Source organism: Ranitomeya variabilis, chromosome 2, assembly GCF_051348905.1.
Source record: "Ranitomeya variabilis isolate aRanVar5 chromosome 2, aRanVar5.hap1, whole genome shotgun sequence".
Classification (NCBI taxonomy): domain Eukaryota; kingdom Metazoa; phylum Chordata; class Amphibia; order Anura; family Dendrobatidae; genus Ranitomeya; species Ranitomeya variabilis.
In genome coordinates this window covers 427,081,257-427,093,343 of record NC_135233.1, presented here as the reverse complement: position 1 = coordinate 427,093,343, position 12,087 = coordinate 427,081,257, and the positions used below count along the sequence as shown (strand labels likewise).

Here is a 12,087-nt window from a genome sequence, read left to right as displayed (position 1 = left end):
AAGCATTACTAAATGGCGAGGTAGTTGTAGATTTTTCACTTCTGACAGCCCTGTCACTCAGCTTTCCCGGACTCCTGAGTTACAGATCTTTCAGGCTATTGCTACAGCTCCGCTCTGAAGTTGTGTTTTACTCCACAGGTCTCTGCTGCAGCAGTTACAGAAGCTCCAGGCTTTAGTAACAGGAAAAGTGCCAAGACCCTGCAAACTTGCAGCAACCCAGACGGGAACTTGTCTTATGGTAGGTCCTAGGATAAGATGACCCGTGTGATGGCGGAACAATACGACAGCCGGCCTTTATCTCCTCTGGACTTCAGAGACCTCCGGTTATTTGTAGAAATGTGGGTGACCTCGATGGGCCGAAGAGTCTTGTGTAGGAGACTCCAGTCTCTGTGCTTTACTCTGAGCCATGGGCGAGTTACTTGTATCATGTGCACATGCATGTTATATACATATACACTCACCGGCCACTTTATTAGGTACACCTGTCCAACTTCTTGTTAACACTTAATTTCTAATCAGCCAATCACATGGCGGCAACTCAGTGCATTTAGGCATGTAGACATGGTCAAGACAATCTCCTGCAGTTCAAACCGAGCATCAGTATGGGGAAGAAAGGTGATTTGAGTGCCTTTGAACGTGGCATGGTTGTTGGTGCCAGAAGGGCTGGTCTGAGTATTTCAGAAACTGCTGATCTACTGGGATTTTCACGCACAACCATCTCTAGGGTTTACAGAGAATGGTCCGAAAAAGAAAAAAAATCCAGTGAGCGGCAGTTCTGTGGGCGGAAATGCCTTGTTGATGCCAGAGGTCAGAGGAGAATGGGCAGACTGGTTCGAGCTGATAGAAAGGCAACAGTGACTCAAATCGCCACCCGTTACAACCAAGGTAGGCCTAAGAGCATCTCTGAACGCACAGTGCGTCGAACTTTGAGGCAGATGGGCTACAGCAGCAGAAGACCACACCGGGTACCACTCCTTTCAGCTAAGAACAGGAAACTGAGGCTACAATTTGTACAAGCTCATCGAAATTGGACAGTAGAAGATTGGAAAAACGTTGCTTGGTCTGATGAGTCTCGATTTCTGCTGCGACATTCGGATGGTAGGGTCAGAATTTGGCGTAAACAACATGAAAGCATGGATCCATCCTGCCTTGTATGGAGCATCTTTGGGATGTGCAGCCGACAAATCTGCGGCAACTGTGTGATGCCATCATGTCAATATGGACCAAAATCTCTGAGGAATGCTTCCAGCACCTTGTTGAATCTATGCCACGAAGAATTGAGGCAGTTCTGAAGGCAAAAGGGGGTCCAACCCGTTACTAGCATGGTGTACCTAATAAAGTGGCCGGTGAGTGTATATATTCACGTGTGCTGCGGTCTGTCTGCATAACAAACCTGACATTATATCATATATGTATTATAATGTACCTATAAATCTTACAAATTCAGTTATAGAGGCTCATGTCCCCCATATTTGTGTCTGCCCCCCTGAGTGCTCTCTGGAGTGTCTGCACCCCTGAGTGTTCTCCGGAGTGTCTTCACCCCTGAGTGTTTTCTGGAGCATCTGCACCCCTGAGTGTTTTCTGGAGCATCTGCACCCCTGAGTGTCTTCTGGAGCGTCTGCACCCCTGAGTGTTTTCTGGAGCCTCTGCACCCCTGAGTGTTCTCCGGAGAGCCTGCACCCCTGAGTGTTTACTGGAGCGTCTGCACACCTGAGTGTTTTCTGGAGCGTCTGCACCCCTGAGTGTTTTCTGGAGCGTCTGCACCCCTGAGTGTTTACTGGAGCGTCTGCACCCATGAGTGTTTTCTGGAGCATCTGCACCCCTGAATGTTTTCTGGAGCGTCTGCATCCCTGAGTGTTCTGAGCGTCTGCACCCCTGAGTGTTCTCCAGAGCGTCTGCACCCCTGAGTGTTCTCCGGAGTGTCTGCACCCCTGAGTGTTTTTTGGAGTGTCTGCACCCCTGAGTGTTCTCCGGAGTGTCTGCACCCCTGAGTGTTTTCTGGAGCCTCTGCACCCCTGAGTGTTTTCTGGAGCCTCTGCACCCCTGAGTGTTTACTGGAGCGTCTGCACCCCTGAGTGTTTACTGGAGCATCTGCACCCCTGAGTGTTTACTGAAGCATCTGCACCCCTGAGTGTTCTCCGGAGAGCCTGCACCCCTGAGTGTTTTCTGGAGCGTCTGCACCCCTGAGTGTTTTCTGGAGCGTCTGCACCCCTGAGTGTTTTCTGGAGCGTCTGCACCCCTGAGTGTTTTCTGGAGCCTCTTCATCCCTGAGTGTTTTCTGGAGCCTGAACACCCCTGAGTGTTTTCTGGAGCGTCTGCACCCCTGAGTGTTTTCTGGAGCATCTGCACCCCTGAGTGTTTTCTGGAGCGTCTGCACCCCTGAGTGTTTACTGGAGCGTCTGCACCCATGAGTGTTTTCTGGAGCATCTGCACCCCTGAATGTTTACTGGAGCGTCTGCATCCCTGAGTGTTCTGAGCGTCTGCATCCCTGAGTGTTCTGAGCGTCTGCACCCCTGAGTGTTCTCCAGAGCGTCTGCACCCCTGAGTGTTCTCCGGAGTGTCTGCACCCCTGAGTGTTTTCTGGAGTGTCTGCACCCCTGAGTGTTCTCCGGAGTGTCTGCACCCCTGAGTGTTTTCTGGAGCCTCTGCACCCCTGAGTGTTTTCTGGAGCGTCTGCACCCCTGAGTGTTTTCTGGAGCATCTGCACCCCTGAGTGTTTACTGGAGCGTCTGCACCCATGAGTGTTTACTGGAGCGTCTGCACCCATGAGTGTTTTATTGAGCATCTGCACCCCTGAATGTTTTCTGGAGCGTCTGCATCCCTGAGTGTTCTGAGCGTCTGCACCCCTGAGTGTTCTCCAGAGCGTCTGCACCCCTGAGTGTTCTCCGGAGTGTCTGCACCCCTGAGTGTTTTCTGGAGTGTCTGCACCCCTGAGTGTTTACTGGAGCGTCTGCACCCCTGAATGTTTTCTGGAGCGTCTGCACCCCTGAGTGTTTACTGGAGCATCTGCACCCCTGAGTGTTCTCCGGAGAGCCTGCACCCCTGAGTGTTTTCTGGAGCATCTGCACCCCTGAGTGTTTTCTGGAGCATCTGCACCCCTGAGTGTTTTCTGGAGCGTCTGCACCCCTGAGTGTTTACTGGAGCATCTGCACCCCTGAGTGTTCTCCGGAGAGCCTGCACCCCTGAGTGTTTTCTGGAGCATCTGCACCCCTGAGTGTTTTCTGGAGCATCTGCACCCCTGAGTGTTTTCTGGAGCGTCTGCACCCCTGAGTGTTTTATTGAGCGTCTGCACCCCTGAGTGTTTTCTTGAGAGCCTGCACCCCTGAGTGTTTTATTGAGCGTCTGCACCCCTGAGTGTTTTCTGAAGCGTCTGCACCCCTGAGTGTTTTATTGAGCGTCTGCACCCCTGAGTGTTTTCTGAAGCGTCTGCACCCCTGAGTGTTTTCTGGATCCTCTGCATCCCTGAGTGTTTTATTGAGCGTCTGCACCCCTGAGTGTTTTCTGAAGCGTCTGCACCCCTGAGTGTTTTATGGAGCCTCTGCACCCCTGAGTGTTTTCTGGAGCCTCTGCACCCCTGAGTGTTTTCTGGAGCGTCTGCACCCCTGAGTGTTTTCTGGAGCGTCTGCACCCCTGAGTGTTTTCTTGAGAGCCTGCACCCCTTAGTGTTTTATTGAGCGTCTGCACCCCTGAGTGTTCTCCGGAGTGTCTGCACCCCTGAGTGTTTTCTGGAGTGTCTGCACCCCTGAATGTTCTCCGGAGTGTCTGCACCCCTGAGTGTTTTCTGGAGCCTCTGCACCCCTGAGTGTTTTCTGGAGCCTCTGCACCCCTGAGTGTTTACTGGAGCGTCTGCACCCCTGAATGTTTTCTGGAGAATCTGCACCCCTGAGTGTTTACTGGAGCATCTGCACCCCTGAGTGTTCTCCGGAGAGCCTGCACCCCTGAGTCTTTTCTGGAGCATCTGCACCCCTGAGAGTTTTCTGGAGCATCTGCACCCCTGAGTGTTTTCTGGAGTGTCTGCACCCCTGAGTGTTTTCTTGAGAGCCTGCACCCCTGAGTGTTTCATTGAGCGTCTGCACCCCCAGTGTTTTCTGGAGCGTCTGCACCCCTGAGTGTTTTATTGAGCGTCTGCACCCCTGAGTGTTTTCTTGAGAGCCTGCACCCCTGAGTGTTTTATTGAGCGTCTGCACCCCTGAGTGTTTTCTGAAGCGTCTGCACCCCTGAGTGTTTTATTGAGCGTCTGCACCCCTGAGTGTTTTCTGAAGCGTCTGCACCCCTGAGTGTTTTCTGGATCCTCTGCATCCCTGAGTGTTTTATTGAGCGTCTGCACCCCTGAGTGTTTTCTGAAGCGTCTGCACCCCTGAGTGTTTTATTGAGCGTCTGCACCCCTGACTGTTTTTTGAAGCGCCTACACCCCTGAATGTTTTCTGGAGCCTCTGCACCCCTGAGTGTTTTCTGGAGCGTCTGCACCCCTGAGTGTTTTCCGGAGCGTCTGCACCCCTGAGTGTTTTCTTGAGAGCCTGCACCCCTGAGTGTTTTATTGAGCGTCTGCACCCCTGAGTGTTTTCTGGAGCGTCTGCATCCCTGAGTGTTTTCTGCAGCGCCTGCACCCCTGAGTGTTTTCTGGAGCGTCTGCACCCCTGAGTGTTTTCTGGAGCCTCTGCATCCCTGAGTGTTTTCTGCAGCGCCTGCACCCCTGAATGTTTTCTGGAGCCTCTGCACCCCTGAATGTTTTCTGGAGCATCTGCACCCCTGAGTGTTTTCTTGAGAGCCTGCACCCCTGAGTGCTTTATTGAGCGTCTGCACCCCTGAGTGTTTTCTGGAGCCTCTGCATCCCTGAGTGTTTTCTGCAGCGCCTGCACCCCTGAGTGTTTTCTGGAGCGTCTGCACCCCTGAGTGTTTTCTGGAGCATCTGCACCCCTGAGTGTTTTCTGGAGCCTCTGCACACCTGAGTGTTTTCTTGAGAGCCTGCACCCCTGAGTGTTTTATTGAGCGTCGGCATCCCTGAGTGTTTTCTGGAACCTCTGCATCCCTGAGTGTTTTCTGGAGCCTGAACACCCCTGAGTGTTTTCTGGAGTGCCTGCACCCCTGAGTGTTTTCTGGAGCGCCTGCAGCCCTGAGTGTTTTCTGGAGCATCTGCACCCCTGAGTGTTTTCTGGAGCATCTGCACCCCTTAGTGTTTTTTGAAGCGCCTGCACCCCTGAATGTTTTCTGGAGCATCTGCACCCCTGAGTGTTTTCTGGAGCGTCTGCACCCCTGAGTGTTTTCTTGAGAGCCTGCACCCCTGAGTGTTTTATTGAGCGTCTGCACCCCTGAGTGTTTTCTTGAGAGCCTGCACCCCTGAGTGTTTTATTGAGCGTCTGCACCCCTGAGTGTTTTCTGAAGCGTCTGCACCCCTGAGTGTTTTATTGAGCGTCTGCACCCCTGAGTGTTTTCTGAAGCGTCTGCACCCCTGAGTGTTTTCTGGATCCTCTGCATCCCTGAGTGTTTTATTGAGCGTCTGCACCCCTGAGTGTTTTCTGAAGCGTCTGCACCCCTGAGTGTTTTATTGAGCGTCTGCACCCCTGACTGTTTTTTGAAGCGCCTACACCCCTGAATGTTTTCTGGAGCCTCTGCACCCCTGAGTGTTTTCTGGAGCGTCTGCACCCCTGAGTGTTTTCCGGAGCGTCTGCACCCCTGAGTGTTTTCTTGAGAGCCTGCACCCCTGAGTGTTTTATTGAGCGTCTGCACCCCTGAGTGTTTTCTGGAGCGTCTGCATCCCTGAGTGTTTTCTGCAGCGCCTGCACCCCTGAGTGTTTTCTGGAGCGTCTGCACCCCTGAGTGTTTTCTGGAGCCTCTGCATCCCTGAGTGTTTTCTGCAGCGCCTGCACCCCTGAATGTTTTCTGGAGCCTCTGCACCCCTGAATGTTTTCTGGAGCATCTGCACCCCTGAGTGTTTTCTTGAGAGCCTGCACCCCTGAGTGCTTTATTGAGCGTCTGCACCCCTGAGTGTTTTCTGGAGCCTCTGCATCCCTGAGTGTTTTCTGCAGCGCCTGCACCCCTGAGTGTTTTCTGGAGCGTCTGCACCCCTGAGTGTTTTCTGGAGCATCTGCACCCCTGAGTGTTTTCTGGAGCCTCTGCACACCTGAGTGTTTTCTTGAGAGCCTGCACCCCTGAGTGTTTTATTGAGCGTCGGCATCCCTGAGTGTTTTCTGGAACCTCTGCATCCCTGAGTGTTTTCTGGAGCCTGAACACCCCTGAGTGTTTTCTGGAGTGCCTGCACCCCTGAGTGTTTTCTGGAGCGCCTGCAGCCCTGAGTGTTTTCTGGAGCATCTGCACCCCTGAGTGTTTTCTGGAGCATCTGCACCCCTTAGTGTTTTTTGAAGCGCCTGCACCCCTGAATGTTTTCTGGAGCATCTGCACCCCTGAGTGTTTTCTGGAGCGTCTGCACCCCTGAGTGTTTTCTTGAGAGCCTGCACCCCTGAGTGTTTTATTGAGCGTCTGCACCCCTGAGTGTTTTCTGGAGCCTCTGCATCCCTTAGTGTTTTCTGCAGCGCCTGCACCCCTGAGTGTTTTCTGGAGCGTCTGCACCCCTGAGTGTTTTCTGGAGCCTCTGCACACCTGAGTGTTTTCTTGAGAGCCTGCACCTCTGAGTGTTTTATTGAGCGTCGGCATCCCTGAGTGTTTTCTGGAGCCTCTGCATCCCTGAGTGTTTTCTGGAGCCTGAACACCCCTGAGTGTTTTCTGGAGCGCCTGCACCCCTGAGTGTTTTCTGGAGCGCCTGCACCCCTGAGTGTTTTCTGGAGCGCCTGCACCCCTGAGTGTTTTCTGGAGGATCTGCACCCCTGAGTGTTTTCTGGAGCATCTGCACCCCTGAGTGTTTTCTGGAGCATCTGCACCCCTGAGTGTTTTCTGGAGCGTCTGCACCCCTGAGTGTTTTCTTGAGAGCCTGCACCCCTGAGTGTTTTCTTGAGAGCCTGCACCCCTGAGTGTTTTCTTGAGAGCCTGCAACCCTGAGTGTTTTATTGAGCGTCTGCACCCCTGAGTGTTTTCTGAAGCGTCTGCACCCCTGAGTGTTTTATTGAGCGTCTGCACCCCTGAGTGTTTTCTGAAGCGTCTGCACCCCTGAGTGTTTTCTGGATCCTCTGCATCCCTGAGTGTTTTCTGGAGCCTGAACACCCCTGAATGTTTTCTGGAGCGCCTGCACCCCTGAGTGTTTTCTGGAGAGCCTGCACCCCTGAGTGTTTTCTGGAGCGCCTGCACCCCTGAGTGTTATCTGGAGCGCCTGCACCCCTGAGTGTTTTCTGGAGCGTCTGCACCCCTGAGTGTTTTATTGAGCGTCTGCACCCCTGAGTGTTTTATTGAGCGTCTGCACCCCTGAGTGTTTTCTGGAGCGCCTGCACCCCTGAGTGTTTTCTTGAGAGCCTGCACCCCTGAGTGTTTTATTGAGCGTCTGCACAACTGAGTGTTTTCTGGAGCGCCTGCACCCCTGAGTGTTTTCTTGAGAGCCTGCACCCCTGAGTGTTTTATTGAGCGTCTGCACCCCTGAGTGTTTTTTTGAGAGCCTGCACCCCTGAGTGTTTTATTGAGCGTCTGCACCCCTGAGTGTTTTCTGAAGCGTCTGCACCCCTGAGTGTTTTATTGAGCGTCTGCACCCCTGAGTGTTTTCTGAAGCGTCTGCACCCCTGAGTGTTTTCTGGATCCTCTGCATCCCTGAGAGTTTTATTGAGCGTCTGCACCCCTGAGTGTTTTCTGAAGCGTCTGCACCCCTGAGTGTTTTATTGAGCGTCTGCACCCCTGAGTGTTTTCTGAAGCGTCTGCACCCCTGAGTGTTTTCTGGATCCTCTGCATCCCTGAGTGTTTTCTGGAGCCTGAACACCCCTGAATGTTTTCTGGAGCGCCTGCACCCCTGAGTGTTTCTGGAGCGCCTGCACCCCTGAGTGTTTTCTGGAGCGCCTGCACCCCTGAGTGTTTTCTGGAGCGTCTGCACCCCTGAGTGTTTTCTGGAGCGCCTGCACCCCTGAGTTTTCTGGAGGGTCTGCACCCCTGAGTGTTTTCTGGAGCATCTGCACCCCTGAGTGTTTTCTGGAGCGTCTGCACCCCTGAGTGTTTTCTGGAGCGTCTGCACCCCTGAGTGTTTTCTTGAGAGCCTGCACCCCTGAGTGTTTTATTGAGCGTCTGCACCCCTGAGTGTTTTCTGGAGCCTCTGCATCCCTGAGTGTTTTCTGGAGCCTGAACAACCCTTAGTGTTTTCTGGAGTGCCTGCACCCCTGAGTGTTTTCTGGAGCGCCTGCACCCCTGAGTGTTTTCTGGAGCGCCTGCACCCCTGAGTGTTTTCTGGAGCGCCTGCACCCCTGAGTGTTTTCTGGAGCGCCTGCACCCCTGAGTGTTTTCTGGAGCGCCTGCACCCCTGAGTGTTTTATTGAGCCTCTGCACCCCTGAGTGTTTTCTGAAGCGTCTGCACCCCTGAGTGTTTTATTGAGCGTCTGCACCCCTGAGTGTTTTCTGGAGCGCCTGCACCCCTGAGTGTTTTCTGGAGCGTCTGCACCCCTGAGTGTTTTCTGGAGCGCCTGCACCCCTGAGTGTTTTCTGGAGCGCCTGCACCCCTGAGTGTTTTCTGGAGCGCCTGCACCCCTGAGTGTTTTCTGGAGCATCTGCACCCCTGAGTGTTTTCTGGAGCATCTGCACCCCTGAGTGTTTTCTTGAGAGCCTGCACCCCTGAGTGTTTTCTTGAGAGCCTGCACCCCTGAGTGTTTTATTGAGCGTCTGCACCCCTGAGTGTTTTCTGGAGCCTCTGCATCCCTGAGTGTTTTCTGGCGCCTGAACAACCCTGAGTGTTTTCTGGAGCGCCTGCACCCCTGAGTGTTTTCTGGAGCGCCTGCACCCCTGAGTGTTTTCTGGAGCGCCTGCACCCCTGAGTGTTTTCTGGAGCGCCTGCACCCCTGAGTGTTTTCTGGAGCGCCTGCACCCCTGAGTGTTTTCTTGAGAGCCTGCACCCCTGAGTGTTTTATTGAGCGTCTGCACCCCTGAGTGTTTTCTGGAGCGTCTACACCCCTGAGTGTTTTATTGAACGTCTGCACCCCTGAGTGTTTTCTTGAGAGCCTACACCCCTGAGTGTTTTATTGAGCGTCTGCACCCCTGAGTGTTTTCTGAAGCGTCTGCACCCCTGAGTGTTTTATTGAGCGTCTGCACCCCTGAGTGTTTTCTGAAGCGTCTGCACCCCTGAGTGTTTTCTGGATCCTCTGCATCCCTGAGAGTTTTATTGAGCGTCTGCACTCCTGAGTGTTTTCTGAAGCGTCTGCACCCCTGAATGTTTTATTGAGCGCCTGCATCCCTGAGTGTTTTCTGGATCCTCTGCATCCCTGAGTGTTTTCTGGAGCCTGAACACCCCTGAATGTTTTCTGGAGCGCCTGCACCCCTGAGTGTTTTCTGGAGCGCCTGCACCCCTGAGTGTTTTCTGGAGCGCCTGCACCCCTGAGTGTTTTCTGGAGCGCCTGCACCCCTGAGTGTTTTCTGGAGCGTCTGCACCCCTGAGTGTTTTATTGAGCGTCTGCACCCCTGAGTGTTTTCTTGAGAGCCTGCACCCCTGAGTGTTTTATTGAGCGTCTGCACCCCTGAGTGTTTTCTGGAGCGCCTGCACCCCTAAGTGTTTTCTGGAGCGCCTGCACCCCTGAGTTTTCTGGAGGATCTGCACCCCTGAGTGTTTTCTGGAGCATCTGCACCCCTGAGTGTTTTCTGGAGCGTCTGCACCCCTGAGTGTTTTTTTGAGAGCCTGCACCCCTGAGTGTTTTATTGAGCGTCTGCACCCCTGAGTGTTTTCTGGAGCCTCTGCATCCCTGAGTGTTTTCTGGAGCCTGAACAACCCTGAGTGTTTTCTGGAGTGCCTGCACCCCTGAGTGTTTTCTGGAGCGCCTGCACCCCTGAGTGTTTTCTGGAGCGCCTGCACCCCTGAGTGTTTTCTGGAGCGCCTGCACCCCTGAGTGTTTTCTGGAGCGCCTGCACCCCTGAGTGTTTTCTGGAGCGCCTGCACCCCTGAGTGTTTTCTTGAGAGCCTGCACCCCTGAGTGTTTTCTGGAGCGTCTGCACCCCTGAGTGTTTTCTGGAGCGTCTGCACCCCTGAGTGTTTTATTGAGCGTCTGCACCCCTGAGTGTTTTCTTGAGAGCCTGCACCCCTGAGTGTTTTATTGAACCTCTGCACCCCTGAGTGTTTTCTGAAGCGTCTGCACCCCTGAGTGTTTTATTGAGCGTCTGCACCCCTGAGTGTTTTCTGGAGCATCTGCACCCCTGAATGTTTTCTGGAGCCTCTGCACCCCTGAGTGTTTTCTGGAGCGTCTGCACCCCTGAGTGTTTTCTGGAGCGTCTGCACCCCTGAGTGTTTTCTGGAGCGCCTGCACCCCTGAGTGTTTTCTGGAGTGCCTGCACCCCTGAGTGTTTTCTGGAGTGCCTGCACCCCTGAGTGTTTTCTGGAGCATCTGCACCCCTGAGTGTTTTCTGGAGCGTCTGCACCCCTGAGTGTTTTCTTGAGAGCCTGCACCCCTGAGTGTTTTCTGGAGTGCCTGCACCCCTGAGTGTTTTCTGGAGCCTCTGCATCCCTGAGTGTTTTCTGGAGCCTGAACAACCCTGAGTGTTTTCTGGAGTGCCTGCACCCCTGAGTGTTTTCTGGAGCGCCTGCACCCCTGAGTATTTTCTGGAGCGCCTGCACCCCTGAGTGTTTTCTGGAGCGCCTGCACCCCTGAGTGTTTTCTTGAGAGCCTGCACCCCTGAGTGTTTTATTGAGCGTCTGCACCCCTGAGTGTTTTCTGGAGCGTCTGCACCCCTGAGTGTTTTATTGAGCGTCTGCACCCATGAGTGTTTTCTTGAGAGCCTGCACCCCTGAGTGTTTTATTGAGCGTCTGCACCCCTGAGTGTTTTATTGAGCGTCTGCACCCCTGAGTGTTTTCTGGAGAATCTGCACCCCTGAATGTTTTCTGGAGCCTCTGCACCCCTGAGTGTTTTCTGGAGCGCCTGCACCCCTGAGTGTTTTCTGGAGCGCCTGCAGCCCTGAGTGTTTTCTGGAGCGCCTGCACCCCTGAGTGTTTTCTGGAGCGCCTGCACCCCTGAGTGTTTTCTGGAGCGCCTGCACCCCTGAGTGTTTTCTGGAGCGCCTGCACCCCTGAGTGTTTTCTGGAGCGCCTGCACCCCTGAGTGTTTTCTGGAGAATCTGCACCCCTGAATGTTTTCTGGAGCCTCTGCACCCCTGAGTGTTTTCTGGAGCGCCTGCACCCCTGAGTGTTTTCTGGAGCGTCTGCACCCCTGAGTGTTTTCTGGAGCGCCTGCACCCCTGAGTGTTTTCTGGAGTGCCTGCACCCCTGAGTGTTTTCTGGAGGATCTGCACCCCTGAGTGTTTTCTGGAGCATCTGCACCCCTGAGTGTTTTCTGGAGCGTCTGCACCCCTGAGTGTTTTCTGGAGCGTCTGCACCCCTGAGTGTTTTCTTGAGAGCCTGCACCCCTGAGTGTTTTGTTGAGCGTCTGCATCCCTGAGTGTTTTCTGGAGCCTGAACAACCCTGAGTGTTTTCTGGAGTGCCTGCACCCCTGAGTGTTTTCTGGAGCGCCTGCACCCCTGAGTGTTTTCTGGAGCGCCTGCACCCCTGAGTGTTTTCTGGAGCGCCTGCACCCCTGAGTGTTTTCTGGAGCGCCTGCACCCCTGAGTGTTTTCTGGAGCGCCTGCACCCCTGAGTGTTTTCTGGAGCGCCTGCACCCCTGAGTGTTTTCTGAAGCGTCTGCACCCCTGAGTGTTTTCTGAAGCGTCTGCACCCCTGAGTGTTTTCTGAAGCGTCTGCATCCCTGAGAGTTTTATTGAGCGTCTGCACCCCTGAGTGTTTTCTGGAGCGCCTGCACCCCTGAGTGTTTTCTGAAGCGTCTGCACCCCTGAGTGTTTTCTGAAGCGTCTGCACCCCTGAGTGTTTTCTGAAGCGTCTGCATCCCTGAGAGTTTTATTGAGCGTCTGCACCCCTGAGTGTTTTCTGAAGCGTCTGCACCCCTGAGTGTTTTATTGAGCGTCTGCACCCCTGAGTGTTTTTTGAAGCGCCTGCACCCCTGAATGTTTTCTGGAGCCTCTGCACCCCTGAGTG

General features: G+C 53.8%; 1 protein-coding gene across 3 annotated transcripts in view; it reads left to right on the top strand.

Annotated features, from left to right (window-relative positions):
- CREB3L1 (cAMP responsive element binding protein 3 like 1) overlaps positions 1-12,087 on the top strand; it is a 107,450-nt gene that overhangs the window by 66,724 nt on the left and 28,639 nt on the right. For all 3 annotated transcript variants that reach the window (XM_077286908.1, XM_077286909.1, XM_077286910.1), the window contains exon 9: positions 139-238. In XM_077286908.1, the coding sequence (XP_077143023.1) occupies positions 139-238 (100 nt within the window). The remainder of the gene's footprint in view (positions 1-138; positions 239-12,087) is intronic.